Genomic DNA, 26,765 nt, shown 5'->3' with positions numbered 1-26,765 from the left:
TTCTTTGCCTTTTGTCTTGTTAGTTTATGTGTCTTTGGGCAGGTAAGGGGGAGCACAGAAAGGTGAACAAGTGCAGCAGTGGTAGTCTCTAGATACTATGTTGAAAATGAACTATACAACTTGTGGGTCAGGATGAGAGGGAGAAATGGGAGAGAGTGAGGGAAGGGGTAATACTATTCCAAAAGAAATGTACTCATTATCTGGCTTAGGTAACTGTAAGCCCTCTGTACATCATCCTTGGATGATGGGAAATGGGCTTGCAGATGTTGTTAAGTTAAGGAACCTGGAATGCAGAGAGGTTCTTGGATTATATAGATGGACTTAATTAAAACAAGTGGAGGCCTGAAGTAGACATGGTTATGGAAAATGTATCAGAGAAATGCAGAGTTGTGGCTTTGAAGCTAAAGAAAGAGTCATAGCCAAGAAGTATGAGTAGTCTTTAGACATTAGAAAAATCAAAAAGTCACATTCTCCTCTAGGCCACTGTCATATAAATGAACCAAAGATGGCCTCTGTGTAGTGGACTCGGATAATTTATTCTTCATTATAGGTTGATATTAGTTAGCTTAGGAGCCTGAGTGCACTAAACTCAAATTTTACACTTTGAATTTTTTTTAAATAATGAAAACTGGCAGCATGCAGGAGAGAAGACAAAAGCACTGCCAAACAAGGAAAGATTAGGGGATAGACTCACTTATCTAGGCAACGTCTCTTCTAGATGAATCCCTTCTCTCTAAGGCACTAGATTTCTCTTACCATGAGGGGTCTCGCCCATGCATTCCAGTACAAGCACTGTCAAGTTATGCTTTCTGTGTGTTACTGCCTCCATGTTCTATCATCTTTGTTCTCGAACTGCTCAATTTGTCAATCCCCTGAATTAAGCCATCACCTTGATTTTAGCACAGTGATCTATGGTGGACTTCTGACCTTCAAAGGCTATAGAATAAAAGTTTGTCTGGTTTGAAAACCATTAAATTTGTGGGGCGGGGAGGTTAGGGAGATGACAAGAAACATGTGTTACTATAATAATTTGAACTATCAATTCATTCTTATATTTATAGGTGCTTAACACAGCTTTGCTAAGGTCATAGTATGTGTCTTAGATCTGTGAAGCTAGTTGCAGAAAATTGCAAAAATGGCAAGTGAAAATGTGTTCATAATGATCTAGCTAGAGTGGGACTTTCAGATAAGTACAAACTAATTCTATAATTAAGAGTTTGTATAATTATAAATGCTGCAGTCAATTTTCCTGATCTTATACCTCATTGCAATCTGACCTTTTCTAAATGATATTCTTATAGGTCCAATCTGTAACCATTTCATCAACTCTAAAACTTTTAGGGAGAGAGGTAGTTGAATGAGGAAGGAGAATGCAGTAAAAAAAATCCAGTGTTTATCCTGCATTGATCAAGATGCATTGTATTTGTAACTTGCTTTGTTGAATGGTAACACCCTGTACAATTACTTAAAGATAATAAAATAAATAAATAAAACAGTTTAGATGTTCTTGCTTTGGAAGCATATGAAATCTTCCTTCCTCTGAATCCCATGTTCCCATGCTTTTTGTTGAACCCAACTCTTTATGATGTAGTGAAAGCACAATGTTATTTGGATCTCATTTTCCTCTGTCATACTGGTGTTCACTGGCCTTTATCCTTTATTCTTGCCCTTCCTTTTTCTTCCTGTCTCACCAAAGTCTTGATCTTTCTTTGAAACTTTCCTTTCCTGCCCCTTCTCCTCTTTGTCCTCTCATAATATATCCTGCCTTTTTCTCTCTCGTTTTCTTACTTTGTATTCTTCTTCTGTGTAACCTCATCCATTCTATAGCTTAGCCTCCACCTGTATGTTAATGTCTCCGCAGAATCTCTGTCCAACCAAGTCCTTGCATACTTGCAAGTCCTGTCTCCTGAGCATTGGAGTGCTTTTTGGACATTGCTACCTCTAGAACTCAAATTTCAGTTTATTGTATAATGAATTCCATATCTTCCTCTTTTGTTCTTCATGCTATAAAGGCACAATGTCAAAGGTAGGGTCCATAGAACTTTTTGGATGTTTCATAGCATATATATATATATATGTATATGTATATACACACACATATATATGTATAAAATTTATACCAAACATCTCAATGAATAACTGAGATAATCTTGAGATAAGAGTAAGGGTAAGAGAAAGAGAAAAATTTTAAAGAGTAGGAAACCAGAGGAACAGAAAAATACAATTAAGGAGGAAGACAAGTAATAAAGAAAACAGAGGTATTGAGAAGTAGCCTAAAAGGAAAAAGAATTGAAAGGAGATGCTAAAAAGATAGGGATTTCATTTGCAAGGCTGATTCTGCAAATTACTTTGCATGTTTCAAAAGAGAATTCCATATTGTGAGCCCTAAAAATCTTTGTGTGTCATAATACCTAACAAAATGTAACACACTTTGAAGAAGACACCTTACAAACACTAGTAGTCTTTATGTCCCTGACAAGCACTAGCTCTATATCTTGTAATATGTGGAATTACAAAACACTCTGACATTTATTTATTCTGGATGGCTTGTGAATTCATAATGCATGCAGGCCTGTTTATGCCTTATCTAAATTCCTCAACCTTTAAGATTAAAAAATTAAAAAAGCAGGGCTTCTGCATCCCTGGGGAAGTAGTTACAAGCTCCTCAACATTATGTTTCCTAAGGAAGCAGTTGTTACCTTAATTAATGATCTATGAAATCATATTTAAACACTTTGTGCAAACATGTAGAATATGAAAAAATGGTAAATGATAAAACATACCATCTCACTATATTTTCTTAAAAGGAAATATACATATATGTATATATATACACATATATGTATATATATATATATATATATACTTATATACTTAGTTATACCAAGAAGTTTCCAAGGGCATATATAAAACATACCTGTATGGATTTAAAATATAAATATTATGTCTTTTACAAAGCACCTTATTTCCTATTAGTTATACCTTCAAGATGGTTTCAAGATGGAATCAATCCATGTGGTTAATGATTGTGGTCACATTTGTAGCAAAGGCAGAAAGTCATTATAGCATTGCTATTACTGAAAGTCATTTTGGAGATTTTATGGACTGTCAGTGGTCACCTGGCACTAGTTAGTAAATTATAATCATGAGTTCCTTCATGACCTACTCATCAGAATCTCTCTAGCTGAGAGCCAGGGATCCATATTTTACCTCCAGATGTTTCTTATGTACTCCTAAGTTTGTGTGGCTGAGTGCAAAATGATCTAGATGTGGTTTATATGTCAGTTCTAGTGAACTGTATGTACATGGTCTTCAAATGGACAACTGTGTTTATATTATGGGTTACCCTCAATTCTTGTGTTTGTTGCTATTCTAAGCAGTGCAGCTTCTAATATGTATTTTCCTAGTTTTAGCAATGAAACAAATTTTCAAAGTTCCTACTGGATTCCTTCTGTAATGGAAGCCATTGTATATTAATGATAACGCAGTGCTTTCTTCTTCTCTTTTGTAGTAAACATCACTGCATGTAAATGTTGAACTACATGTACTGAGGTGTTCATCCTAAAAAAGAGCTTTTATCATGATTCATTATACTACTGAACATTTTATAAACAGATATTATAAAGAACTTAATTTTTACCCTCATAAAAACATCTCCATTTCACAAGATATGATTATTAGTTCAGAGTCTGCAACCTAGTAATTCTAAATATCAGCCCTGACATACTTCACACATGAGAATACACAAAATATTATAGATTTGTTTTCTTAAGGCATACATAATTTTCTCTACAAGATTTATCTTTTTATTTAATAAATGATTGCAGTCAGTAGCTTTCTTTTTCAAGTAGTTCAATGTATATTTGGATAAACAATTCATATTCCAAAGACAAGATATGGGATATAATTTGTCTTTTTTGCATCCCTCAATATCATTTCAGTTCTATATTTCTCATAAAATATGTTCAAGAAATGGATAAATAGTGACATATAAAAAGAACAGATCAGATACTATTAGTGCTTGAAAGAGTCCTGTAGGATCTGGTGATGATCTTTTGAGGAACTAGCAATTGAGCTTAACTGAGCTTCAACTTAAAAGATAGGTAAAAGAGTAGAGAAGGAGAAAGTCACACATTAAAAATATAGTACTGGAGTCTCACTTTCCTAAAAAGCTAACATCTGGGACATTTTTATCAGGGTCAGACAAATTTAGCCTGCCTAATCTGGTTAAGAAGCCCTAGATTTTCTTGGGTGTGCTAAACAGTGCTTAATTAACATTATTCTTTTTTGGGGGGGCCGGTCGTGGGGCCTGAACTCTGCTTGGGCGCTGTCCCTTAGCTCTTCAGCTCAAGGCTAGCACTCTACCACTTGAGCCACAGCGCCACTTCCATCTTTTTTCTTTTTGCTTATGTGGTGCTGAGGAATTGAACCCAGGGCCTCAAGCATGCAAGGCAAGCGCTCTACCACTGAGCCACCTTCCCAGCCCACATTATTCTTTTTAAAAGGCAGCTTGTCAATAGGTGCTCTTAGTGTCATAACTGTCTTCTCAAGCAGCCACAATTTCTGTGTTATCACTGAGATAAAAGAAGTCAGGGATATGTCAGAGTAACTGGAGACATAAAACCAGACAAAAGCCAGAAATAAGGTGATTGCAGGTGAAGGGATAACATTTATAGAGTTATTGTAACCCTCCCATTATGAGAATACTTCATTTTGGAAAAGAGTTAACATGAAAGTGGGGTTTGTAAAAACCACATAGGGTATCATAAGGTATTCTAATGGACCAGGTTTGGCTTGTTCTGTCAGCCAAGATCTGGGTTAATTATTTCTGAGAAACACTGATAAAAATTGATAAGTGTCTGCTTTGTGAAATATAGAAAAGATAATTAAATATACCCAGTTGCAAAAAGCCTGGCTCCTCCTTGAAAGTAACCCAATTTTCTAACTTGATAGTGGAATAAACACGAGTTACTCTTCTTTATACATGCAAATGTCATCTCAGGTACTCTCTCAATAGGTTCTGAATAAATCTTAATTCTCTTGTCTCTTTGGAAAACAATGTTCCAAATCATTCTGTATCATTTTAAAGGGTATTTCCTGATGAAAAACTAAAGAAATGATTTTATGAATTTTATACATTGGGAATATTGAATGTATGTGTGTGTGTGTGTGTGTGTGTGTGGTGTGGTGGGTGTTATGTGCTGGTATGGAGGCTTGCACTCATAAACCCTGGGCCTCAAGCTGTTGGTTGGCTATTTCACTCAAGGCTGACACTCTACCACTTGAGTCAAGCCCACCATTTCCACCATTTTTGCTGGTTAATTATAGATAAAAGTCTCTTAATTTGTCTGCCCAGGCTGGCATAGCCTCCTCTATAGGTAGGATTACAGGCGTGTGCCACTGGTACCCTGCTCCATGTTTTCAAATAGTATTTCTATTTGGCTTTTTTTGTGTGACTTATAACAAAACCATTTAGGATCTATTAAAAGTAATTTAGCAGTATATGAACTGTTGACCTGAAGTCCTCAAGTGTAAAACTGAAGAGTGCCAAAACTTGGTACTCAAGGTAAATGATATTATTATTAATGCAATAATCCATATTGAACAAAATAATAAAATTTTAAATCAAAACTTGATCTAAGCCAGGTGCCCATGGCTCATGCCTATAATCCTAGCCACTCAGGAAGCTGAGCTATTTGGACCACAATTCGAAGCTATTGAGGGCAGAAAAGTCCCCATGAGACTCTTATCTCCAATTACTCACTCAAAAACTGGAAGTGGTGCTGTGGCTCAAGTGGTAGAGCACTAGCCTTGAGCACAAAGAGACAAAGAGGCTCAAGGACAGTGACCAGGCCCCATGTTCAAGACCTACACCCCCTATTCACACATACACACACACAAAACTTGATCTGACCCTGTACTTGTATAACTCATGTCAGTAGTTTTAACCTGGTCTTGAGTCTACCTAACCACTACCATTAAAAAATATAGAAAATATGAGAATGACATTGCTCCATTTGTTAGGAAATGGAAAGACTTGGAAAAAAATTATATTAAGTGAAGTAAGCCAGGCCCAAAGAAACATAGGTCCCATGTTTTCCCTTATTTGCAATAACTAGTATATGTCTGAGTCAAGCAGAAAAGGTCAGATAAGTTGATGTTAGGGAAATGAACCCTAAGACATGTATTCAAATGTTTCTTTCATGCGATTGTTTCTAACACATTTATAAGATTATTTTTTTGTTGCTTTGTATGTCCCTCCCCCACAGAATAACCCCTGCTTTCATGGTATTTGATGTTGGTATAATTTGTGGAGGGGAAGGGGAAAAACAAATCGTTTAAATAGGGATACAGGTGGACCCATTGCAACAATGAGATGTACAAGTCGTTATGTTGAAAACGAACTTTACAACTTTGGTGGCGGGGGAGGAGAGTTGGGTAGGGGGGAGGGGGGAGGATAGGATGAGAAGGGGAAACAAAGGAGGAGGCAACAATGCTTGATAAGAAATGTACTCATTATCTTGCCCATGTAATTGTAACCCCTCTTTACAGTATTTTCACAATAAAAGTATTATAAAAAAAGAAAATATGGGAATGAATTAGAAGTTGTGTATGTGTTTGTGCTGTTTCATAAAGTAAGATATAAAATGTTAACTTAAACTCTGAGCAGTGGGCACATAGTTGTTAAGGTCAGGGCCTTGGGGTGTGGCCTGCATATATGGCTTTTAGAATTTTATAACCTTTCTTTGGTTGCTCATCTGTAAAATAGTATAGAAATACATCCCTCATTATTGGTAGGATAGCCACTTAATTGATGCAGATGAAGATAATCTTGATTGTAGAAAGTGGCACACATGGTTATTGCAACTCTATAATGTTGATTATTGCAAAAGTAAAAGAAAATGAAAGTTTAGATATATTATAATATAAAAATCATTACTCCATCCTGATAATTCAACTGTCCAACAAGACTATGCAGCTTCTATTTTTTTGTTCTGTATTCACAGAACCTATGTTTTTTTTGTTTGTTTGTTGTTTATTACTGTTGTTGCCAAGTGGTGGCCTTGAAAGCTGCATGGTCAAGGCTATTACCTCGAGTGGCCAGTAGGGGCAGCAGTATTTCATCACAGGGATCAAGAGATTCTGTTCTCAACCTTTTTTTTGGGGGGGAGGAGTCTGGTTGTAGGGCTTGAACTCTGGGCCTGGGTGCTGTCCCTCAGCTCTTCAGCTCAAGGCTAGTGCTCTACCACTTGAGCCACAGCACCACTTCCTGCTTTTTCTTTTTGCTTATGTGGTGTTGAGGAATCGAACCCAGGACCTCATGCATACAAGGCAAGTGCTCTACCACTGAGCCACCTTCCCAGACCCATCTCAACCTCTTTTATTCAGAATACTGTTCATTTTATGAGAAAGCTCCCTGTAAGTCCCATGAAGGGATCCTACGTCCTTAATGTGTATTAGACAAATTGTTCTACCACTTCAGTCACTCTCCCAGCATTTTCTTAGGAGTTTTTGTTTGTTTTTGTAGTGATAATACTAGGGTTTGAACTCAGGGCCTGGGTACTGTCTCTAAGGTTTTTTGCTCAAGGCTAGCACTCTTACCACATGAGCCACAGCTCCACTTCAGGTTTTTTGGTGGTTAAATGGAGAGAAGTACCCACTTGAGCCACACACACACTCTTTTAATGGAAACATTTAATTTACTTTTCTTTATGATGTTTACTGTGATATTTGTGTTTCATCTACCACTTTTCTTTGTTCTCTCTTAAACCTTGTTCTATATTACACCTTTCCTTTAGATTTACTTGTGGTTTTCTTATTCTATATTTTCCTTTCCTCTGTTCACATTAGTTTTACATTCTTTTTACTAGTTCTTGACAACTCTTATTCTGTCATGACAAGCATCTATCATAGAATTCATTTCCAAAGATCCCAGATTCAGTCTAAAATTCCTCTATATTCAAACCACATCTTGTTAATTACTCAGAGTTCGGAACCAAACTGAAAGTCCTTTCTCATCTAAGGTCTAAGAAAGCACACAGAGCCAATATAGCTCTTAACTTTACCTCATTATCAGAATCTCCTACAGTGCTGTTAAACATTTATATTCTTGTGTTCTGGCCCAAATTTTATGAATCAGTGCCTCTAGGGGAGTTGACTGAGAATTAATATTACATGATCTCTCACCTAGCATGGTAGTTAGGTTCCAGAGACCCCCACCATAGGTGAAAATTCGTGAAGTAGCAGCGTTAGATTGTCGTCCCTCGCTGTATCACAGTTTTGCTACATCGTGGATTTTCACCAATCGCGGGGGCCTGTAGAACAGAACTTCTGAGATAGGTGAGGGATCACTATTTATGATGTTTTTTTTGGGGGGGGTCCGGTCGTGGGGCCTGAACTCTGGGCCTGGGCACTGTCCCTCAGCTCTTTAGCTCAAGGCTAGCGCTCTACCACTTGAGCTACAGCGCCACTTCCGGCTTTTTTCTTTTTGCTTATGTGGTGCTGAGGAATCGAACCCAGGGCCCCATGCATGCAAGGCAAGCGCTCTACCACTGAGCCACCTTCTCAGCCCCCTCGATGTATTATTTTTAGCCCCGAATAAAATGAAACCGGAATAAGTGAACTGCGATATAGCGAGGGATGACTATTCCACAAGAGTCTCAGATGACTTATTGAAGGTAAAGTTGAGGGAAATTTGGGCAGCATTTGAGCTTAGAAGAGGTTGCTGAATGATTTAAACCACTCATTGACCAAGGTGGTTGCTTTGTGCATTATTCAAACTATGTCCAGTTTATGTACTGAAATATCAGAATCTTACAATATTTCCCAGGTGGCATAAATGACCCCATGTTAGGTAGCAGAAAGATGTGTCTATGTATTTTTTTTTAGTTTGAGTAAGAGACACAGCAACAGGATATATTTCTCCTTTTCCATGGTACTCTAAGAAAAAAAAATTGGTAGTATTAGGTGAGACCATATCCATATAAAGCCAGGTAAGCTATGTCTAACTAAAAACACTCAGTTTTACTGAGTGTAGGTGTTTGGAAACATTAAGATTGACAGTGAAACCTTTTTGATTTGGGTCCACTCTACCTTCTCCAGTTTTTTGAGGAACAGGTTTTGGTGTGGCCTTCTAGTAATATTACTATAGGAGGTAGCATTCTCTATATCAAAACGCATGTTTCTTTCCCAGAGTCTGAAATGGAAAACAGGTGCCAGATTTCTGGCATACTGTATGAGACTGAGTTAGAAACCAGAGAGCAGTGCTTTCCAAACATGAATTTCCTGGAGAGCTTCAGAAATACTGATGATTTTACCCCATCCTGAAACTGGGATTTAATTAGTGTGGTTATATTTCAGTGTTTACAAAATCTCTAGGTAATTGTTATGTGCAGGTAAGTTTGGGAATCACTTAAATGGAGATCTTGAGCTGTGTATTTCAAACCACAGCTTTTGAATAGTATAAAACTGATATTTCTCCGTTAAAGTTTAAGTCAAGAAAATGAGATCAGTCTAGTGAGTTGATCAAGTTGTAATCTACATGTATAGGCCACTAAAACCAGAGCAACTGGTGGAAAAGACAAATCAGTTATGTGTACACATAATCACATATACACAAAGTATTAATACTAATTATGGCCAGGGTTTTAAATGAACTTTCATGTTGAGTCTATATGAGCAATTATAGTTGCCTGATAAAATACAGAGGATAGGAAAATTTGAATTTCAGATAACAAATAATGTTAGTGTAAGTACATGACCTACAGTATTTGGGACTAAAATTGTCATTGTCTTGAATTTTGAGTTGAACTGCATGCCTTGTGTTTTTGTTTATTAAATCTTAAAATATTGTCCAATGTTTTAAAGGTCTGAGTAGTGATTAAGTATATTAAGACAAAAATTACTCTCAGGTTCTTGCTCATTGGATATTCTGTTTTCTGAATTATACTGCATGCTTAAGTGCTCCAAACTATACATGGTTTTGTCCTGAGAGCCAAACATACCTTATTCTGCCTCTTCTGTCGTCTTCGGAGGCGCAGGAACTCCTTGTGTTGCCTTGAGACAAAGTTCACTGCTGCATATTCCAGTAAGGCAGCAAACACAAACAGAAGGCACACTGCCATCCAGATATCAATAGCTTTGCGTTGGAGACCTGAGAAAGAGAGGAAAGAGATGAAAACTTTCAAGGAGAGCAGATTTCTAATGGTGTAAGGGGGGAGGGAGGGAGGGAGGGGGGAGAGAAGGAGGGAGGGAGGGAGGGAGGGAAGGAGAGAGAAAATATCCTCATTTCCTTAGTATTTTCTAGTACTTCCTTAAGACAGTGCATAAGCTACTGTGAATAGCACTACAATAAACCACTTAAATGTCTGTCAGCAGAGAACCTCTTAAAAATTGTGGTCTGTATACACAATGGAATACTATTTAGCCATGGAATGAATGGAATTCTGTTATTTGTATCAACAGGGATGTGAAAGATATTATGTTCAATGAAATAGATCAAGCACAGAAAGAAAAATACTACATGATTTCACTTACATGCAGAATTTCAAAAATGATTTCTTAGAAGTTCAAAGTAGAATACTGGTTGCCAGATACTGAGCTAGTAGGGGAGATGTGGTGAGGTGGTCAATGGGTACATGTTACAATTAGGGGAATAAATTCCAGTCTTCTACAGTACAGAAGGGTAAGTAAAATTAACAATAATGCATTGCATATCTCAAAATAGAAGGTAGGATTTTAATGTACTTATCATAGGGAAATAATGAAAGTGTAAGCTAATGGTTGAGTTAATTACCCTGAGTTGTTCATTATTCAATATATACATGAATCACAACATCACATATGCATGAGGCCCTGGGATTTTGTCTTCAGGATCACATTGGACTTCATATGTATGTACCAATATTAGAGGCCAGTCAGAGGGTTGAGAGTATTATAATTAGATAATATAAAGTATTTTATCAGTTCCACCTAGATGATTACATTTAAGAGAGACAGAACAAGGAGTTGGGGGGGGCAGGGGTGTCCTTTACTGCCCTACTTGTGTCCAAATCTCATTCAACTCCCAATTATTGTTTAAGGTTAAGGGAGAAAATAAATGGACAAAGTTGAATCATGGGATCCCCAGTTTCCAAAGGGCACTTAAACCGTGAGTGCCCTCTTCAGTTCTAAGTTTTCTATAGTTGTCATCTAAATGCTTGTCAGCCAGCATTTGAATGATTATATATGTATTAACTTTTAACCCTTACAACAACTGTATTACCCACTTACTGAGGAAGAAATGAGTAAAGAGGGGTTACTATCCAAGGATATAAAGCTAAAAATTGGCTGAACTAAGATTGAAATTGAAACTTTTTTTTCAGTCATGGGGCTTGAACTCTGGGCTTGGGTGCTGTCCCTCAGCTCTTCAGCTCAAGGCTAGCTCTCTACCACTTGAGCCACAGCACCACTTATGGGTTTCTGGTGGTTATTGGAGAGAAGAGTGTCACGGACTTTCCTGCCCGGGCTGGCTTTGAAGGGTGATCCTCAGATCTCAGCCTCCTTATTAGCTAGGATTACAGGCTTGAGCCACCGGTGCCTGGCAAAATTGTCTTAGTGTGTTTTTCCAAGCATATACATAAATACACTACTAGGATACCATTTGTGGGGCAAGGTGTGGTGGTATGCATTTGTAATCCTAGTGGGAGGCTGAAGCAGGAGAATCATGAATTTAAGGCCAACCTGGACTATATAATGAGGCCCCTCTCTCAAAACAACAATAAAAGTAACAAACCACAAGCAAAAAAACCCTCACTAATAATCATGTAATTTGTATTCTGCACTTCGCTTTGATTTTTATGGTATTTCACATGTCATTTTATTTCCTCCTAAATCATAAATTCCAATGCTTGCATAATCGTGTATGTTATAGTTAATAATTTCATGTTATGGGGTGTTTAGGTTATTTCTATTTCATTTTTTGTGACTATCAATTTTTCTGTTCTGAGCAATATCTGACATTCTCTCTGCCTTATTTATTAGATTTATTTTTAGATGAATTATTGGAATCCATGATACAAAAATAAGTTCTTCTCTTTGAAAGTTAGCAGTGTGAGAGAGTTTATAGAAGCAGAATTTGGAGTGATATCACCCAAGTAAGAAATGATGCTTTGGCTGGGTGCCAGTGGCTCACATCTGTAATCCTTAGCTAGTCAGGAGCCTGAGATCTGAGGTCTGAGGTTCAAAGCCAGCCTATGCAGGAAAGTCAATGAGACTCTTACTTCCACTTAAACAGGAAAAAGGTAGAAGTGTAGCTGTGGCACACACACCAGAGAATGGGGTGGGGGGGGAGGGGATGCTGCTTTGCTATTTCTTGTCTCTCTAAATTCCCTTGATGATTTAACCTCTCTGTTTGCATTCCTCAGCTCTAAAATAGGAATAATCATAGTACCTTCCTCATGAAGTTGTAATGTGGATAAAATCAATTAATGTATGTAAAGAGCTTAGAATAGTGTCAAGTACAGAATAGGTATGGTATATAAATGTTTGTAATTATTTGGCTACATAAAGGTGTGATTTTTACTGTGGAAGCATCTCAGATGAAATAAAAATTAAGAAGGAAAATAAATATAACTTATAATTTTAATATATTATAGTTTATATTTTTAAGATCACCACTTGTCTTATACTCTAAGACACACTGAACTACTTGCCAATCTCAGGTACATTGTGATAAATTGGTTCACCTTTGAAAATCTCTCTTGCTTTCTTTTCTTTTTCTTTTTTTTTTTTGTCAGTTGTAGGGCTTGAACCCAGGGCCTGGGCCCCATCCCTGAGCTTCTTTGCACTCAAGGCACACCCTCTACCACTTGAACCACAGTGCCACTTCTAGTTTTTCATTGGTTAATTGGACATAAGAATCTCATGGAGACCTTTCTGCTTGGGCTGGCTTCCAACTGCTATCCGCAGTTCTTAGTCTCCTGAGAAGTTAGGTGGCTTGAGCCACTGGTGCCCGGCTACGGTTTCTGGTTTTTTTTTTTTTTTTTGGTTGGTCATGGGGCCTAAACTCTGGGCCTGGATGCTGTCCCTCAGCTCTACAGCTCAAGGGTAGCACATTACCACTTGAGCCACAGTACCACTTCTGGTGCTGAATAATCGAACACAGGGCCTCATGCATGCAAGGCAAGCACTCTGCCACTGAGCCACTTCCTAGCCCTCTACCCGGGGTTCTTATTCCGATTTTTCTTGGATTATCTATCTCCTCACAACCTCTCAGATCTTGGCACAAATACCAGCTTTCTTAGGAATCCTCTTCAAGCTTCCCTCTATCTTCAATGTGGATTGGAGATTATTTTCGTAATAGTTCTCTCAGTCTCACTTGAAATGTTCAGTTCCTTCTTAGACCACTTGCTTCCCTGATCCTATCCACAAAAGCTTGTAGAGTTTTTACTTTCTGTTGAGTTTTGAGTATTAGTCCTGGGTAGTTTCACTCTTTGTGTCATTAAGTTAGGACCTTAAAAATAGTGGGTAAGAATTATGTATGTGTCATGATTGAATGAATGATTAAAGAAAAATGGGAAGGAAAGAAATATTTAGCTATTTTTGCATCTTTGTGCTTTCATTTAAATAATTCTAAACTATATACCGTTACCTACAGTTACATATATTTGATTCTTTTAAAAGTGGACTAACAGTCTTTAATTCTCTCAGAACACTAACATTCTTAAGTTTTTTATTTAATAAACAGTATTTTTCTTACACTTGCTCTTTTGAAGAAATCCTGACTCCTACAATAATAGAATATTACCAATCACAGCATCCTCAGTTATATATTATTCAGATAGGCTATGACTGTTTTAAGACCCCAAAATAAGAAGAATCTATCAGTGCCTGAGATATTTCCATATAAGATCTGAGTCCAATAGACCCAACCATCATTCTTCTACTTCCTGGTGTTTACAGACTTCAGCAAATTGTAAACTTTTCCTTCATCTCATTTTGTTCATTAGCAAGCCAAGCACATATTTGGCTTCTTTTATAGCTATTCATGAGTGAATCCATTCAGTCTTTTAATTATTTGGGTTAGTCTTTGAGTTCCTTCCAAATCATGAACATCTTGCTAGCATTGAAATGTGGGCATTGAATGCATTATTCACATGGGATGTCCCTGGGTTTTGGTCGCTCAGGTTTGAAATTACTTTTTGTTACTTTGATCCAACTCTAATGTCAGGTTCTCTCCTTTTGCCTGCTAATCCTTAGATTTTTTTTTAGCTGACACATTTTCCTGTCACATTTTTTAATGATTATTGGGCTTACATGATCCCTACTGGAACTACTTTACTATAAACTTGCTAGATAGTTTTCAATGGTTATTAAGCTCTCAAAATGCGGTTATTATTCACTGAGTAAAATGGGCACTGGTGGCCTATGCCTATAATCCTAGCTACTCAGGAGGTTGAGATCTGAGGAATGTGGTTCAAAGCCAGCCTAGTCAGGAAAATCTGTGAAATTCTTATCTCCAGTTAACCACCAGAAGAGCCAGAAGAGGAGCTATGGTTCAAGTGGTAGAGTACTAGCCTTGAGCATAAAAGTTCAGGGACAGCACCCAGGCTGAGTTCATGCCCCAGGACCAACACACACACACACACACACACACACACACACACACACACACAATTATACATATACATATGTTTATACATAAGCATATACATATATTTGACTTGTAATATAGGGTCTCACTACTGTGTTGCCCAGACTAGCCTGCAACTAGCAATCCTGCTTCTGGAGAAGGATCTCAAGAGCTGGGATTACAAGCATTCACCACCCACCTAACTATATTTTCAGACATATTTTATTCAGAAAATTAAAAAATGATGGTTTACAAATATTGATGTAGAAAGCACTGAACCAGATGCTGTGGGAGGTAGGGTAGGTCATACAAAGATGACTAAATTGCATATTTATTTTTCTCAAAATTTTTTCGAATATACTACAGGAGACCTTATTCACACTCTGCACAAAAAGTGTCATTCACGTAGGTCAAGGAAAAATAAATTGTGGCCCAAGGATCACATCTGGCCCAACAAATGTCTTTTTTGTTGTTGTTGTTGGTCATGGGGAACTCTAGACCTAGGCACTGTCCCCAAACTCTTCAGCTCAAGGCGAGCACTCTACCACTTGAGCCACAGTGCCACTTCCCCAACAAATGTCTTATAAAGTTTATTGGTACACAGCCCTATTTGCTTATTTACATATTGTTTATGCCTATGTCTGTACTAAAATGACACAGTTAAGTAGGTATATCAACAACAAAATGGCCCCTCAGATCCAAAAATACTATGTTGTCCCTTGCAGAAAATGTTTACTACCCTCTTAGCTACATCTGTAGCATTGTCCGGCATTACACTTTTCCAGTGAGACTGTTTTGATGCATAAGAAACGTATGGTCTATTGAGAGAGACAGTCATACAAGTGCATGATGGGTCCACATGACAAAATAGCGTAAGGACCATTAGGTTAGTGAGGTACCAGATGGCTGATACCAACAGAGGAAGCAAAGGAAGCTTCATCTGGCAAGGGGCTGGATTTGCTCTAAGGCTTGAGGAAAGCCAGAATAATGATTATTGCAGAAAGCTGTAAAGGCAAAGGCTTGAAGAAGGGAGAGAGTTTGGTGGTTTTGGACACTGAATGGACAACCTAACTGACCTAGACATATCGAATACCCATTCTGATGGGTAGGTAGGCACATAGATAGGCTAGTGACAAAGACACTGAAAGTCAAGGATGACTTTATATACTCCTTATAAACATAACGTAATGATGGATTTTAAGTGGGGTATAGCTAGGTCAGTCCTTTTGTAATTATTATGTTTTTAATTGTCTCCAAAAGCAAAAGTCCTAACATAAGCAGATAGATATTTTTCTTATTGGAATTCACTTCTTCACTTTGTGTTGTTGTTGTTGTTGGTCGTGGGGCTTGCACTCTAGGCCTGGACACTATCCCTTAGCTCTTCAGCTCAAGGCAAGCACTCTACCACTTGAGCCACAGAACCACTTCTGGTTTTCTGAGTGGTTTATTATAGATAAGTCTCATGGAGTTTCCTGCCCGGGCTGGGATCCTCAGATCTCAGCCTTCTGTGTAGCTAGGATTACAGACGTGAGCCACCAATGCCTGTCCACCTTTCCTTCTCTTGACACTTGGAATTTCTACAGAAAGCATTGGATATGGATGGGATAAACATCCAATGATATCTTTTGCACTCATGCCAGAAGACAAGTCTGTGCATTTAATAATTGCCACACAAACTGCTGTTGATTGATAAAATTTCCAAGTAATATATAAACTCAAATTTCTCTTATAGTCACTACTTTTTATGAAGGATCAGCTACCAAAAAAAGGGTTTTAATTTGAAGAAAACTGTAGCTCAAATATGTTAGAGCTAAGAGCTGATAATATCCATATTTTTTTCACTAAGGGAGAAAAGAGTTACTATTGTTATACTTTTATCACTTTAAAAGTAATGTGGTTTACAAACTTACCTGATGAAACAGTAGAGCCAATCAAGTGTTTTAGGTTTTCATGATACTAGGTAAATGTGTTGTTTGAACAGATCACTTAGATGACGGTGGTTAATTGCTCAGTTGTTTTGGTATCGTCATGTTCACATTCTTTGGATCTATGTCCCATTCAAGGTTGTTTTTCAGTACCATCTGTCATTTTTTTGAAAACTTTAGCAAGCATTCTTGAGCCATTTTTCCCTTTAATTATACTCTCAGTTCAGTTTTGAGATGGAAAACCAAGTCATGAATATATTTACTTTAGCCCTATAATTTATTTTTCTCTGTTTAGAAACTACTCTATTTTCTGAGACATGAAAGTAATGGTTCATGAGTTGAGTCATTTCCAGCTTAGTATTTATCCTCAGGACAAAGGAATGGGTCCTGTTTTTATAACGATTACCTGAATGTTTTTAAAGTTTAGATACTCTCTCCATGCCACCATTCCTCAGGTGAGCACTTCCCTGTAACCATGTGCCAATTAAATTATATCCACATTACCAGCTTGTAGACTGGACCATTCTACCCATTCCGCTGAGAGTAATATTTACATACATGTACGGAGACTTCTTTGTAGAGGAGAAAATTCACAAATGGCTATTGACCAAAGTACTATTCTAATAGAAAAGTCACAATATAGAATTCACAGGACAATGTCCATTTTACCTGCTATTTTCCTTTAAGTGCTATGATTTCCCATCCTCTCTTGCTTGAGTCTTTGTTTAATTATTCTCAAACCATGCCTGCAACGCATTGCTAAAATTGAATAGAAGCTATTCTTCTCTGTAAGTACAGTTATATTTTATCAATTTAACTTTATCAAAAATTTCACTTAGTTAATTAATATCATTGAAATGAAGGATACTTGTTGGCCATACCAGCCTGAGATGCGCCTCCTTTAAATGAAATAGAAGCATTCAATATCTCTAATCAACTTGCCTTTTACTGTTGCTATTAAGTATGCCACTGCTACCTCTATTCCCACTTTGTGAGAGAAAAACGCTTTCAAATCTTATATAACTAGTAATCAACAAAGATCAAAATGGGAATTTTGGCTTTGCATTTCTCTTTTGTCTCTTATCTATACACAGTCACTATATTATCAGAAAAATATATAGACAGCTAAATTAATCTTGAGACCAGAGATTCATGGTGTTATACAATTTAATCTTTACACTTGCACTGCCAATTGCTATTTTTATTGCCTAATTAAAGAGCTTACAACCTGCTGTTTAATGCTGGGAAAATCAGATTTCCTTAGCAGGAGAGATGACAGCAACACTATGTGGCCTGACCTAGTGTCACTGCCCCCATCCTATATTTCTCTCCACATTTGGCGTTTTAGTTGGATTCTGAGAAAGGTGCTTAAATATATCCAACTTTTAGACTGAGTCCTGGGGGCTCACACCTGTAATATTAGCTCCTCAGGAGGCTGAGATCTGAGGATCACAGTTCAAAGCCAGCTCTAGAAGAAAAGTCTGTGAAACTCTTATCTCCAGTTTAAGCACCAAAAAAGCCAGAAGTGCAGCTGTGATAGAGTAGTAGCCTTGAGCAAAGTAGCTCAGGGACAGTATCTAGACACTGAGTTCAAGTCCCAGGACTATATATATAAGAAATTTTTCCAGGTTCATTGGTAATTCAACTAGGATTCAAATGTATTTGTTTAGGCTCCAAAGATATTTATCTCCCCCTCTTTTTTCTTTACATTTTCTTCTATTCTTTCTCTCCTATTATCCTTCTTCTTCTTCCTTGCTGTCTCTTGGACATATTGAATATCTATCTATCTATCTATCTATCTATCTATCAATCTATCTATCTATCTATCTATCTATCTATCTATCTATCTATCTATCTATCTATCTATCTATCATCTATCCAATTCTTGGGAAAGTGTTGTTTATAGAAATAACCATTGGGTGGCAGTGCCTCCAAACATTCCATCTTCAAGAACCAACCAGTTACAGGTGGTTCTGAACAACCCTTGGGGACTAATTAGTTTATTGGACATGGGATAATGCACACGCTTAGTTAGTTATTTATTATTGCTAAAAATGAACAAGTTTATCTCCATTATGATGATTCGAAAACTGTTCAAAACAGCTTGAAAAAGCTCAATATTCTTTTGAGATTTTGGAAAGAGACATACGAAAAAAATTGAACTGTCAATCCTATAATACATAGGGAATGGTAGGAGACAGTCATTGATAGAGGTACCATAGAGACACACTTCAAATATGCTCTAACAAGTCTCAGCCTTCTCGAAATATAGACCTCTGGAACCTCTGAAGTGAGAAAGGGTTGCATGTGGACGAAGAGGAAGTAGGACTAGGGGACATCTTTCTTGAGTTTTAATCTGCCACCTTTCATTACAGTTTCAGTTGATAGGAAATACACTATTGCTATAATCCACTTCCTATGTCTATACTTTCAGGGACTAAACAAGTGATATATATATATTATATATGAATATATAGATATATAGAAATTTCTTTTCTAATGAGAGGAATAATGAAAAGGGAATGTGCAGCGGGGTGAAGGGAGTCAGCAGCAAATTATCCATGCTTAGGAAAGAGCCAGTTACATTTCTTCCACATTAGAAAGACAACTATGAGCTTTGGGGGGGAGGGATGATGAGAGGATGTTTGACTTAATAAATGTTGGAGAGATTTTAAATGTTTACTTAACAAATGAGATGATGTTTCACTAAATAAATGTCTGTGTTATCACAACATGGGGCAGAGACAGAGACAGAGGCATACAGAGATGAGAGAGACAGTGAGGAAGAAGAAGGAGGAGGAGAGAAGAGAAAGAATAGAAGAAAATGTAAAGAAAAGAGAGGAGGAGATAAATATCTTTGGAGCCTAACCAAGTATATTTGAATCCTAGCTGAATTACCAATGAACTTGGAAAGTTTACTTATCCTTTTGGATCCTCAGTTTCTTCACATAAAGATAGGGGCCCAAGGATTCTAATCTTATGGGGTCACTGAGGGATTGAATAAGACAGTTTATGTAAATCCTCACACTCATTTGGCACATTGTAGATGCCCAGTCACATTGGTTTGCAAGGGATGAGCTTCTGAAGATATTGCATAATTCAAAACTTGCATAATTCAAGACCATTTTCCCCCAGAGGAATAAATGTAAAGTGGAATCTGTTGCATTTCATGTTCAGTGCATGCATTAAGACTTTATTAGTATTTTTACATTGCCCTATTTTAAATTCACATAACTAAGTTCACATAAAATGGAATCTAATTGTAGTGGGAACACTTGTATGTCATAAAGACTGATATTTTGCTACAAAAGTACCTAGTGCTATCATCAACAACAACAAAAATAAAAAAACACACAACTTCATGAGTTATCTCCATTATAAGGATGAAAACATAGTTATTTATTTATTTTGGGTCCGGTCGTGGAGCCTGAACTCTGGGCCTGGGCGCTGACCCTCAGCTCTTCAGCTCAAGGCTAGCGCTCTACCACTTGAGCCATAGTGCCACTTCCAGCTTTTTTTCTGCTTATGTGGTGCTGAGGAATCGAACCCAGGGCCTCATTCATGCAAAGTAAGTGCTCTACCACTGAGCCACCTTCCCAGCCCCAGAGTTTATTTGTTAACTTATCAAAATCACAGCAAATGATTGAGCTATAGTTCTTATTTAATCTGGCTTGTTTCCAAACTTTGTGCTTTTCTGTTTTACTGACCCCTGGGGAACTTCTCTCTATGGGAATGAGTCAGGGGAATTACTCACAGACTATGGTTTTACCAGATGACAGTATCTGATGGGAAAGAGAGGTGAGAAAGTTTAGGCAAATGGACAGGTGAGTAATAAACAACAGCACTGTGACACCTGCAGCCATGGAGGTACTATGATTAAAAATTTTCAAGGACGGATGCTAACCATAGTGTTCTTCCTTTACTTTCTCAGCCAGCAATGTGTGCTTCATTTCTTCTATGCTATTTCCGTTGTGTGTGTGTGTGTGCATGCGCGCGTGTGCACGCCTGTGTGCCAATCCTGGGGCTGGAGATCAGGGCCTGGCTGCTTTCCCTGTTTTTTTTCCACTCAAGATTAATGCTCTACCATTTGAGCCAAAGCCCCACTTCTGGCTTTTTGATGGTTCAGTGGAGAGATGAATCTCATGCACTTTCCTGCCTAGGCTGGCTTCAACTCACAATCTTCATATCTCAGCCTTAAGTGGCTAGGAATACAGGCATGAGCCACCAGCACCTAGTGCATATTTTCATTTCTTGATTCACTCATCAACCCCATCCTACTGGAGATTTACATTTCCCACTTGTGAGAAATGAAGTAGTGGAGGGCAATTTAATAGCAATAGTCTATCCCTGTTCTGCACATTGATCAAGATGCATTGTACTCATATAATGATATGTGGAATTGAAACTCCTTTGTACAATTCCTTGAAGATAATTTTAAAAATAATTATTTTTAAAGCATACACTAATGGTAGGCTTTGGGATGCTTGGTAGGGCTTGTGATAATAAAAAAGGTTTTCTGCTGCTTTCCATTGTGTGGCCTCCAGAGAGGGGACTTGAGAATATTGGATTGCTAGCAGATTTATGATTCTCAAGTCAGCTCCACCTCCTAGAGTGGATGATGAGGCCAGATCGGGAAGACAGCACTCATTAATCCTCTTATGTACCATCATTTCTGAAACTTGGAGCATTATCAATGTGAGTGGGAGGGCCTGTGTGCAAGCTCTTCATCCCATTGCAATCTCACCAATAGTGTGCTACCACTGTCAGCCGACTTCTGAAAAGACTTGTGGGTAAAATATATGGGGAACAGGATTTTTCTGGGTTACAGAATAAGAAGTCTTAGAAGCCAATATCAACCTTCAATGACAAAGAAGCCACACAAGAAGGATCTTGTGATAACTCTGAGGAACAATTAGCATCACTTCAATAATGAGCTTCCCCACAATAAACCTAAAACCAGGAACTCTAGGATGCTACAACCTGGAGATGAAGACAGTAACTCCTTTTGTGGAGGACTGAAGGGTGTGATCATTTCAGTTCAATGGAGGAGTCAGTGGTGGCCAAGAAGCTTTCCTGACTAGCCTCTTGTCTGTGGCCTGGTTTAGCACCTGCACGATACTTTAATGGGAACTCACAGTGGAGGCTGCAGGTCAGCTAGGTTAACTCCCTGGGATCCAACTTGGCAGAAACCTTTTCTTCTTGGCATTGGATTCTGGGCACTCAAACCTAGAGTGTTCTAACTTAAAGCTCTTGAAGCTAATCAGCTACCTACTGTTTCATACCATCCAAAGTGAAATTGAAATTGAAAATGTGTAAGGCCCCACCATGTTCCAGGTTCCATATGGGGAGAAGAAAACAAGAAAAGGAGCTACAAGTCAATCAGAGCCTTGGAATTAATGTGGCACAAAAGCCTCTTGCTGGGCTGGTTTTCTCACTTTTTGTCAGTGTAAATTGCCAGAGACCATATCTCTCCACTGTTTCCATTTCCCATAGCTGAACTGCATTTTGATGAAAGTCAGTTATAGGCCTTTTTCTTTACCCCCAAAACTGGAAGAAATCACTCACTCATAATACTTATTTGCAATAGATAATAGCCTGCAGGTGTCTAACAGTAATTAAAACATATCCTACAGTTTCTTGAATAAAATGTCATGAATGAAAAAAGGACATCGCATAAAGGGACATTATTCTTTTTCAATATGGAAGTATAGAGTATGCTTAAAAGATAAATGGTGACATGTGAAAAGTGATTGAAATCAATGAGCATATCACTTTCTAATGTATCAGTTGCATATATCTGCTTCAGAGAGTTTTGCTCAATTTCAGGCTGTTGGTAGAAATCAATCCTATGGATTTACATAAAGTAAGAAGAGGCAGCAGAACCATGGTAGAGAGAACAATGAGAAGGTACCAGGGATGTGGGTATTACGTTTGCATCTGGTAGACTGCTAACTAGGCCATGCCATTTCATCTTTCTGGGCCTCAGTTTCCTCCTTTGGCATATAAAAACATTGGGATAATTTCTATTTTCATATGCCACACTGGGGGACTTGAGTTCAGAGCCTTGTGCTCTCACATGAGATTTCTGCTCAACGTTCGCCTTCCACTACTTGAACCACACATCTACTTCCAGCTTTTTGCTGGTTAATTAGAGATAACAGTCTCGGTGGAGCTGTGACTCAAAGTGGTACAGTGGGAACCTGGAACAAAAAGAAGCTCAGGGACAGTGCCTAGGTCCTGAGTTCAAACCCCATGCCTGAGAGAAGGGGGGGAAAAAAGAAAAAAAAAGGAGATAACAGTCTCATGGATTTTTCTGGTTGGGCTGGCTTTAAACTGTGATCCTCAGATATCAGCCTCCTGAGAAGCTAGAATTATAGGCGTGAGCCACAGCACCTGGTCAAGCATTTCTAAAGGCTGTGCTATTTTTAAAATTCTATGACTCACAGAAAGAAAAAGTGATGGGAAAATAAACCAAATCGATAGCCTTATTTCAAGGCATTGAATTGAGAGCTGTAATACCAGCTTTAGGCCATCTACTCTGCCTTCTTAGAACTTAAAATGTCAGATAATAATATGTATTCATTGGGTATCTCTATGTTCCAGTCAGAACTTGCCCAAGATGGTGATTACTTGCTTAGAAACAAATGGTATTGATGAAAAACAAATTGCATGTGTAGTGCCAAGTGTATAGCAAGTATACTGAGTTTACTTACAAAGTCAGTGGGCAATTATGTAAATGATCAGCAAGTCACCTTCAGCCCTTGAGTCTCTCCATTTTTTCTACATAAGAGAGCTCTCTTGGAGCTCAGCAATGTGCCCAAATGTGTGTAAGAAACTTAGAACACTCCCAGAGGAAGCTGTAAACCATGGAGGAATAGCAGTTGCTAGATAAGAACACTAGATTTCCTGTTACTTAGTAGGCCAACTCAAAAGTTCTTCAGAATATTTTTTGTGACAGTACTGGGGCTTGAACTCAGAACATGCACATTGTTCCTAAAGTTTTTCACTCAAGGCTGGTGCTTTGCCACTTGACACACACCTCCACTTGTGGCTTTTTGGTGGTTAACTAGAGATAACAGTCACATGGATTTTTCTGTCCAGACTGGCTTTGAAGACTCAGATCTTAGCCTCCTGAGTAGCTAGAATTATAGGCATGAGCCACTTGCATCTGAGTCTATACAGTTTTAAGTGTATTCCCAGTAGGAATGAGACTTGGTTGCTCTCATAATAACCAATTTATATTACAATTTCTTTTCTTTTCTCCTTATATGCACTCCATACTCTCTTTTGTCCTTCCTGGGAGCAGCTCCCAAATAAACTATCTGCATCCAAAATATTTCTTATAGAATCCTCAGTTTATTGTCACAAGTAACCCATTCCTCAAGTTAGGAAAATTTGACACAAAAATAATGCCGATCATATCAAGCACCATTTAGAAACAAGATGGTAAAGAAATCACACATCCTCCTAAGAAATCCTTTACTATTAACAAACCTGGCCGGTTTGCTTATCATCAATAAGCATGGAGTGTTGCCATTGGCTCATACTTGTAATCCTAGCTACTCTAGAGGCTGATATCTAAGGATCACAGTTTGAAGGCAGCACTGGGAGGAAACTCTGTGAGACTCTTATCTCCAGTTAATCACCCAAAAACTGGAAGTGGAGCTGTGGCTCAAGTGGTAGAGTGCTAGCCTTGAGCACAGAAGCTAGGAATGGAGTGTTGACACAGTTCACAAAATAGTCTGAAGAGGTAAGTACCAAATCAATTTGGTAACTATGTGACCTTCTTTTTTTGGTGGGGGAGGGGGTCCGGTCATGGGGCCTGAACTCTGAGCCTGGGCGCTGTCCCTCAGCTCTTCAGCTCAAGGCTAGCACTCTACCACTTGAGCCACAGCGCCACTTCCGGCTTTTTTTCTTTTTGCTTATGTGGTGCTGAGGAATCGAACCCAGGGCCTCAGGCATGCAAGGCAAGCTCTCTACCACTGAGCCACCTTCCCAGCTATATGACCTTCTTGAGTAGCAACAATTACAGGGGTGAACTGCCAGTGCCAAGTAATTCTTAGGTACTTTTTAAAGCTGGAAAATGATGGATTATTTATTTATATTTTATTTTTTGTTGTAAAGATGATGTACAGAGGGGTTACAGTCACATAAGTCAGGTAATGCGTACATTTCTTTCGGAACAGTGTCACCTCTTCTCTCATTTTCTCCCAGGTTTTCCCTCCTGACCCCCTCCACCACAGGTTGTACAGTTCATTTTCAACATGGTGTCTAGTGACTACCACTGATTCATTTGCTCACCCTGTGTCCCACCATTTCTGTGCGTCCCCTTTACCTCCTCAATTCAGATAAAATTACATACAAGACAAAAGGTACAGAAATCAAAGACAGCGAAAAAAGGGGGGAAATCAGAAAAAAAAAGAATAGCAAAAGGTAAAATAAACAACCTTTTGTTACCACTTCTTGGAGTTCTTTTTGATAAGCATCATTTAGAAATTTTTAAGACTCTGGTGAATAGCAGTACTAATTATTACCTATACCTCTATTTGGTTTTATTTTTATTTGCTTATTACTTATTCATATCTCATAAGTTATGAAGATAAGAGGATATTCAATCTGAATTATTTACCACTGTATCTTTACAGTCTGAGACAGTACCTGGAACCGAATGGCTGTTCTTATGTATGTGTTGAATGAATAAATGTCTAAATGGTTACCAAAGTAGGAATTCATTCCTGTTTATCTGACAAACATTGACTTCTCCAGAGGTTCCATAATCTGTCCATTGTGAAAGAGTGTACACATTAAAGAACAGTTATATGAAGCCTAGTTATCTTTCTCCTGTATATAGTACTCCATTAGCCATGAAAATGTCATTGAAAAACCACTATACATTAAAAACTATACCAAAGACCATTTGTGGAATACACCAAATGTAGATATGAGCTGGATCCCAGTGGTCTTCCAGTGTATCACAATACCCACCCACATAGACTTAAAAGGACACAAATTTCATTGAGTATTATTTATTCTAGAGAAGTGTGTCTTAGCTATCAAGTGTAACAAATGTGGAAATTTCAGATGTGAAACTTAAAATAATATCTAGTTCAGGGTCCTGTTTCAGGCCAATAAAATCATAATCTCTAACAGTGGGATCCAGTTTGATATTTTTTTGTGCTACTAGGGTTGAATCCAGGTCCACTTGCTAGGCAGATGCTCTATATCCCTTGTCCTTTCCCTTATAATTATTTTTCCATTAAGGCCTTGCAGAGGATTTTTGTCCAGGCCTAGACCATGATCCTCCTACTGTTTCCTGTGTAGCTGGGTTGAGAGGTACATACTACCATGCCTATCTTCATTGTTGTTATTGCTATAGGGTCTTGTTAATATTTATGCCTTGGCTGGCTTCACACCAAGCTACTCACATTCTCTACCCTCTGAGTAGTGGGATTACAGGAGTGAGCTACTGCACATGTCTTCTTTTTTAAGATATTCTTTGTGATTGATGTACTACCAGCTTCAAAAAAATCACCAGTGTTCTACCAAAACTGAAGTACCACATGTTCTTATATTCATGTTTAGATGCTTAAAAAGTTTATTTCATCTTATATGGTCATATGACAGTTATTGAGCTAGTCTGCTCATCTGCTAAGATTATCCTAAATGTATACTATTTATTGCAAATAAGGGAAACCATAGGTCCTATGTTTCTTTGGGTCTGGCTTACTTCACTTAATATGATTTTTTCAGCCTTTCCATTTCCTTACAAATGGGGCAATGTCATTCTTTCTGATGGAAGCATAGAATTCCATTGTGTGTGTGTGTGTGTGTGTATCATATTTTTTGATCCATTCATCTATTGAGGGGCATCTGGGTTGGTTCTATATCTTAGCTATGGTGAATAATGCTGCAGTAAACATAGTTGTGCTGGTAACTTTAGTATGGCCTTGTTTGTGGTCATTTGGGTAAATGCCCAAAAGTGGGATTGCTGGGTCCAAGTGAAATGAATTCCAAGACATGGACACAAGAGGTTTTTCTTTGTTGTTGTTGTTTTTAATGTGCTGTATGATTTCTTGCTTCTTTTGTGTGCTCTTCCCCCTGTGGTAACTCCCCTGTTGTCACTGTATTTGATTTTGGTACCCTGGTATTGTATATACATTTATCTGAATTATGGAAGGCAAACAACAGAATGGTGAGACAAAGGACAAGGGGAGAACCAATGCAACAGT

At 38.1% G+C, this 26,765-nt stretch overlaps 1 protein-coding gene across 4 annotated transcripts in view; it reads right to left on the bottom strand.

Annotated features, from left to right (window-relative positions):
* The window catches only part of Glra2 (glycine receptor, alpha 2), a 125,976-nt gene that overhangs the window by 20,478 nt on the left and 78,733 nt on the right, over positions 1-26,765 (bottom strand). For 2 of the 4 annotated variants that reach the window (XR_001175653.1, XR_001175654.1), the window contains one exon: positions 10,005-10,153. Coding sequence is in view for 2 of the 4 variants with exons in the window: in XM_013032140.1 (XP_012887594.1) it covers positions 10,005-10,138 (134 nt within the window). In the remaining 2 variants the exon portion in view is untranslated. The remainder of the gene's footprint in view (positions 1-10,004; positions 10,154-26,765) is intronic. The other 2 variants (XM_013032140.1, XM_013032141.1) reach the window with 1 other exon arrangement.

The sequence above is a fragment of the Dipodomys ordii genome, unplaced genomic scaffold (assembly GCF_000151885.1).
Source record: "Dipodomys ordii isolate 6190 unplaced genomic scaffold, Dord_2.0 Scaffold150, whole genome shotgun sequence".
Taxonomy (NCBI): Eukaryota; Metazoa; Chordata; class Mammalia; order Rodentia; family Heteromyidae; genus Dipodomys; species Dipodomys ordii.
This window is presented reverse-complemented; position numbering and strand designations above follow the sequence as displayed.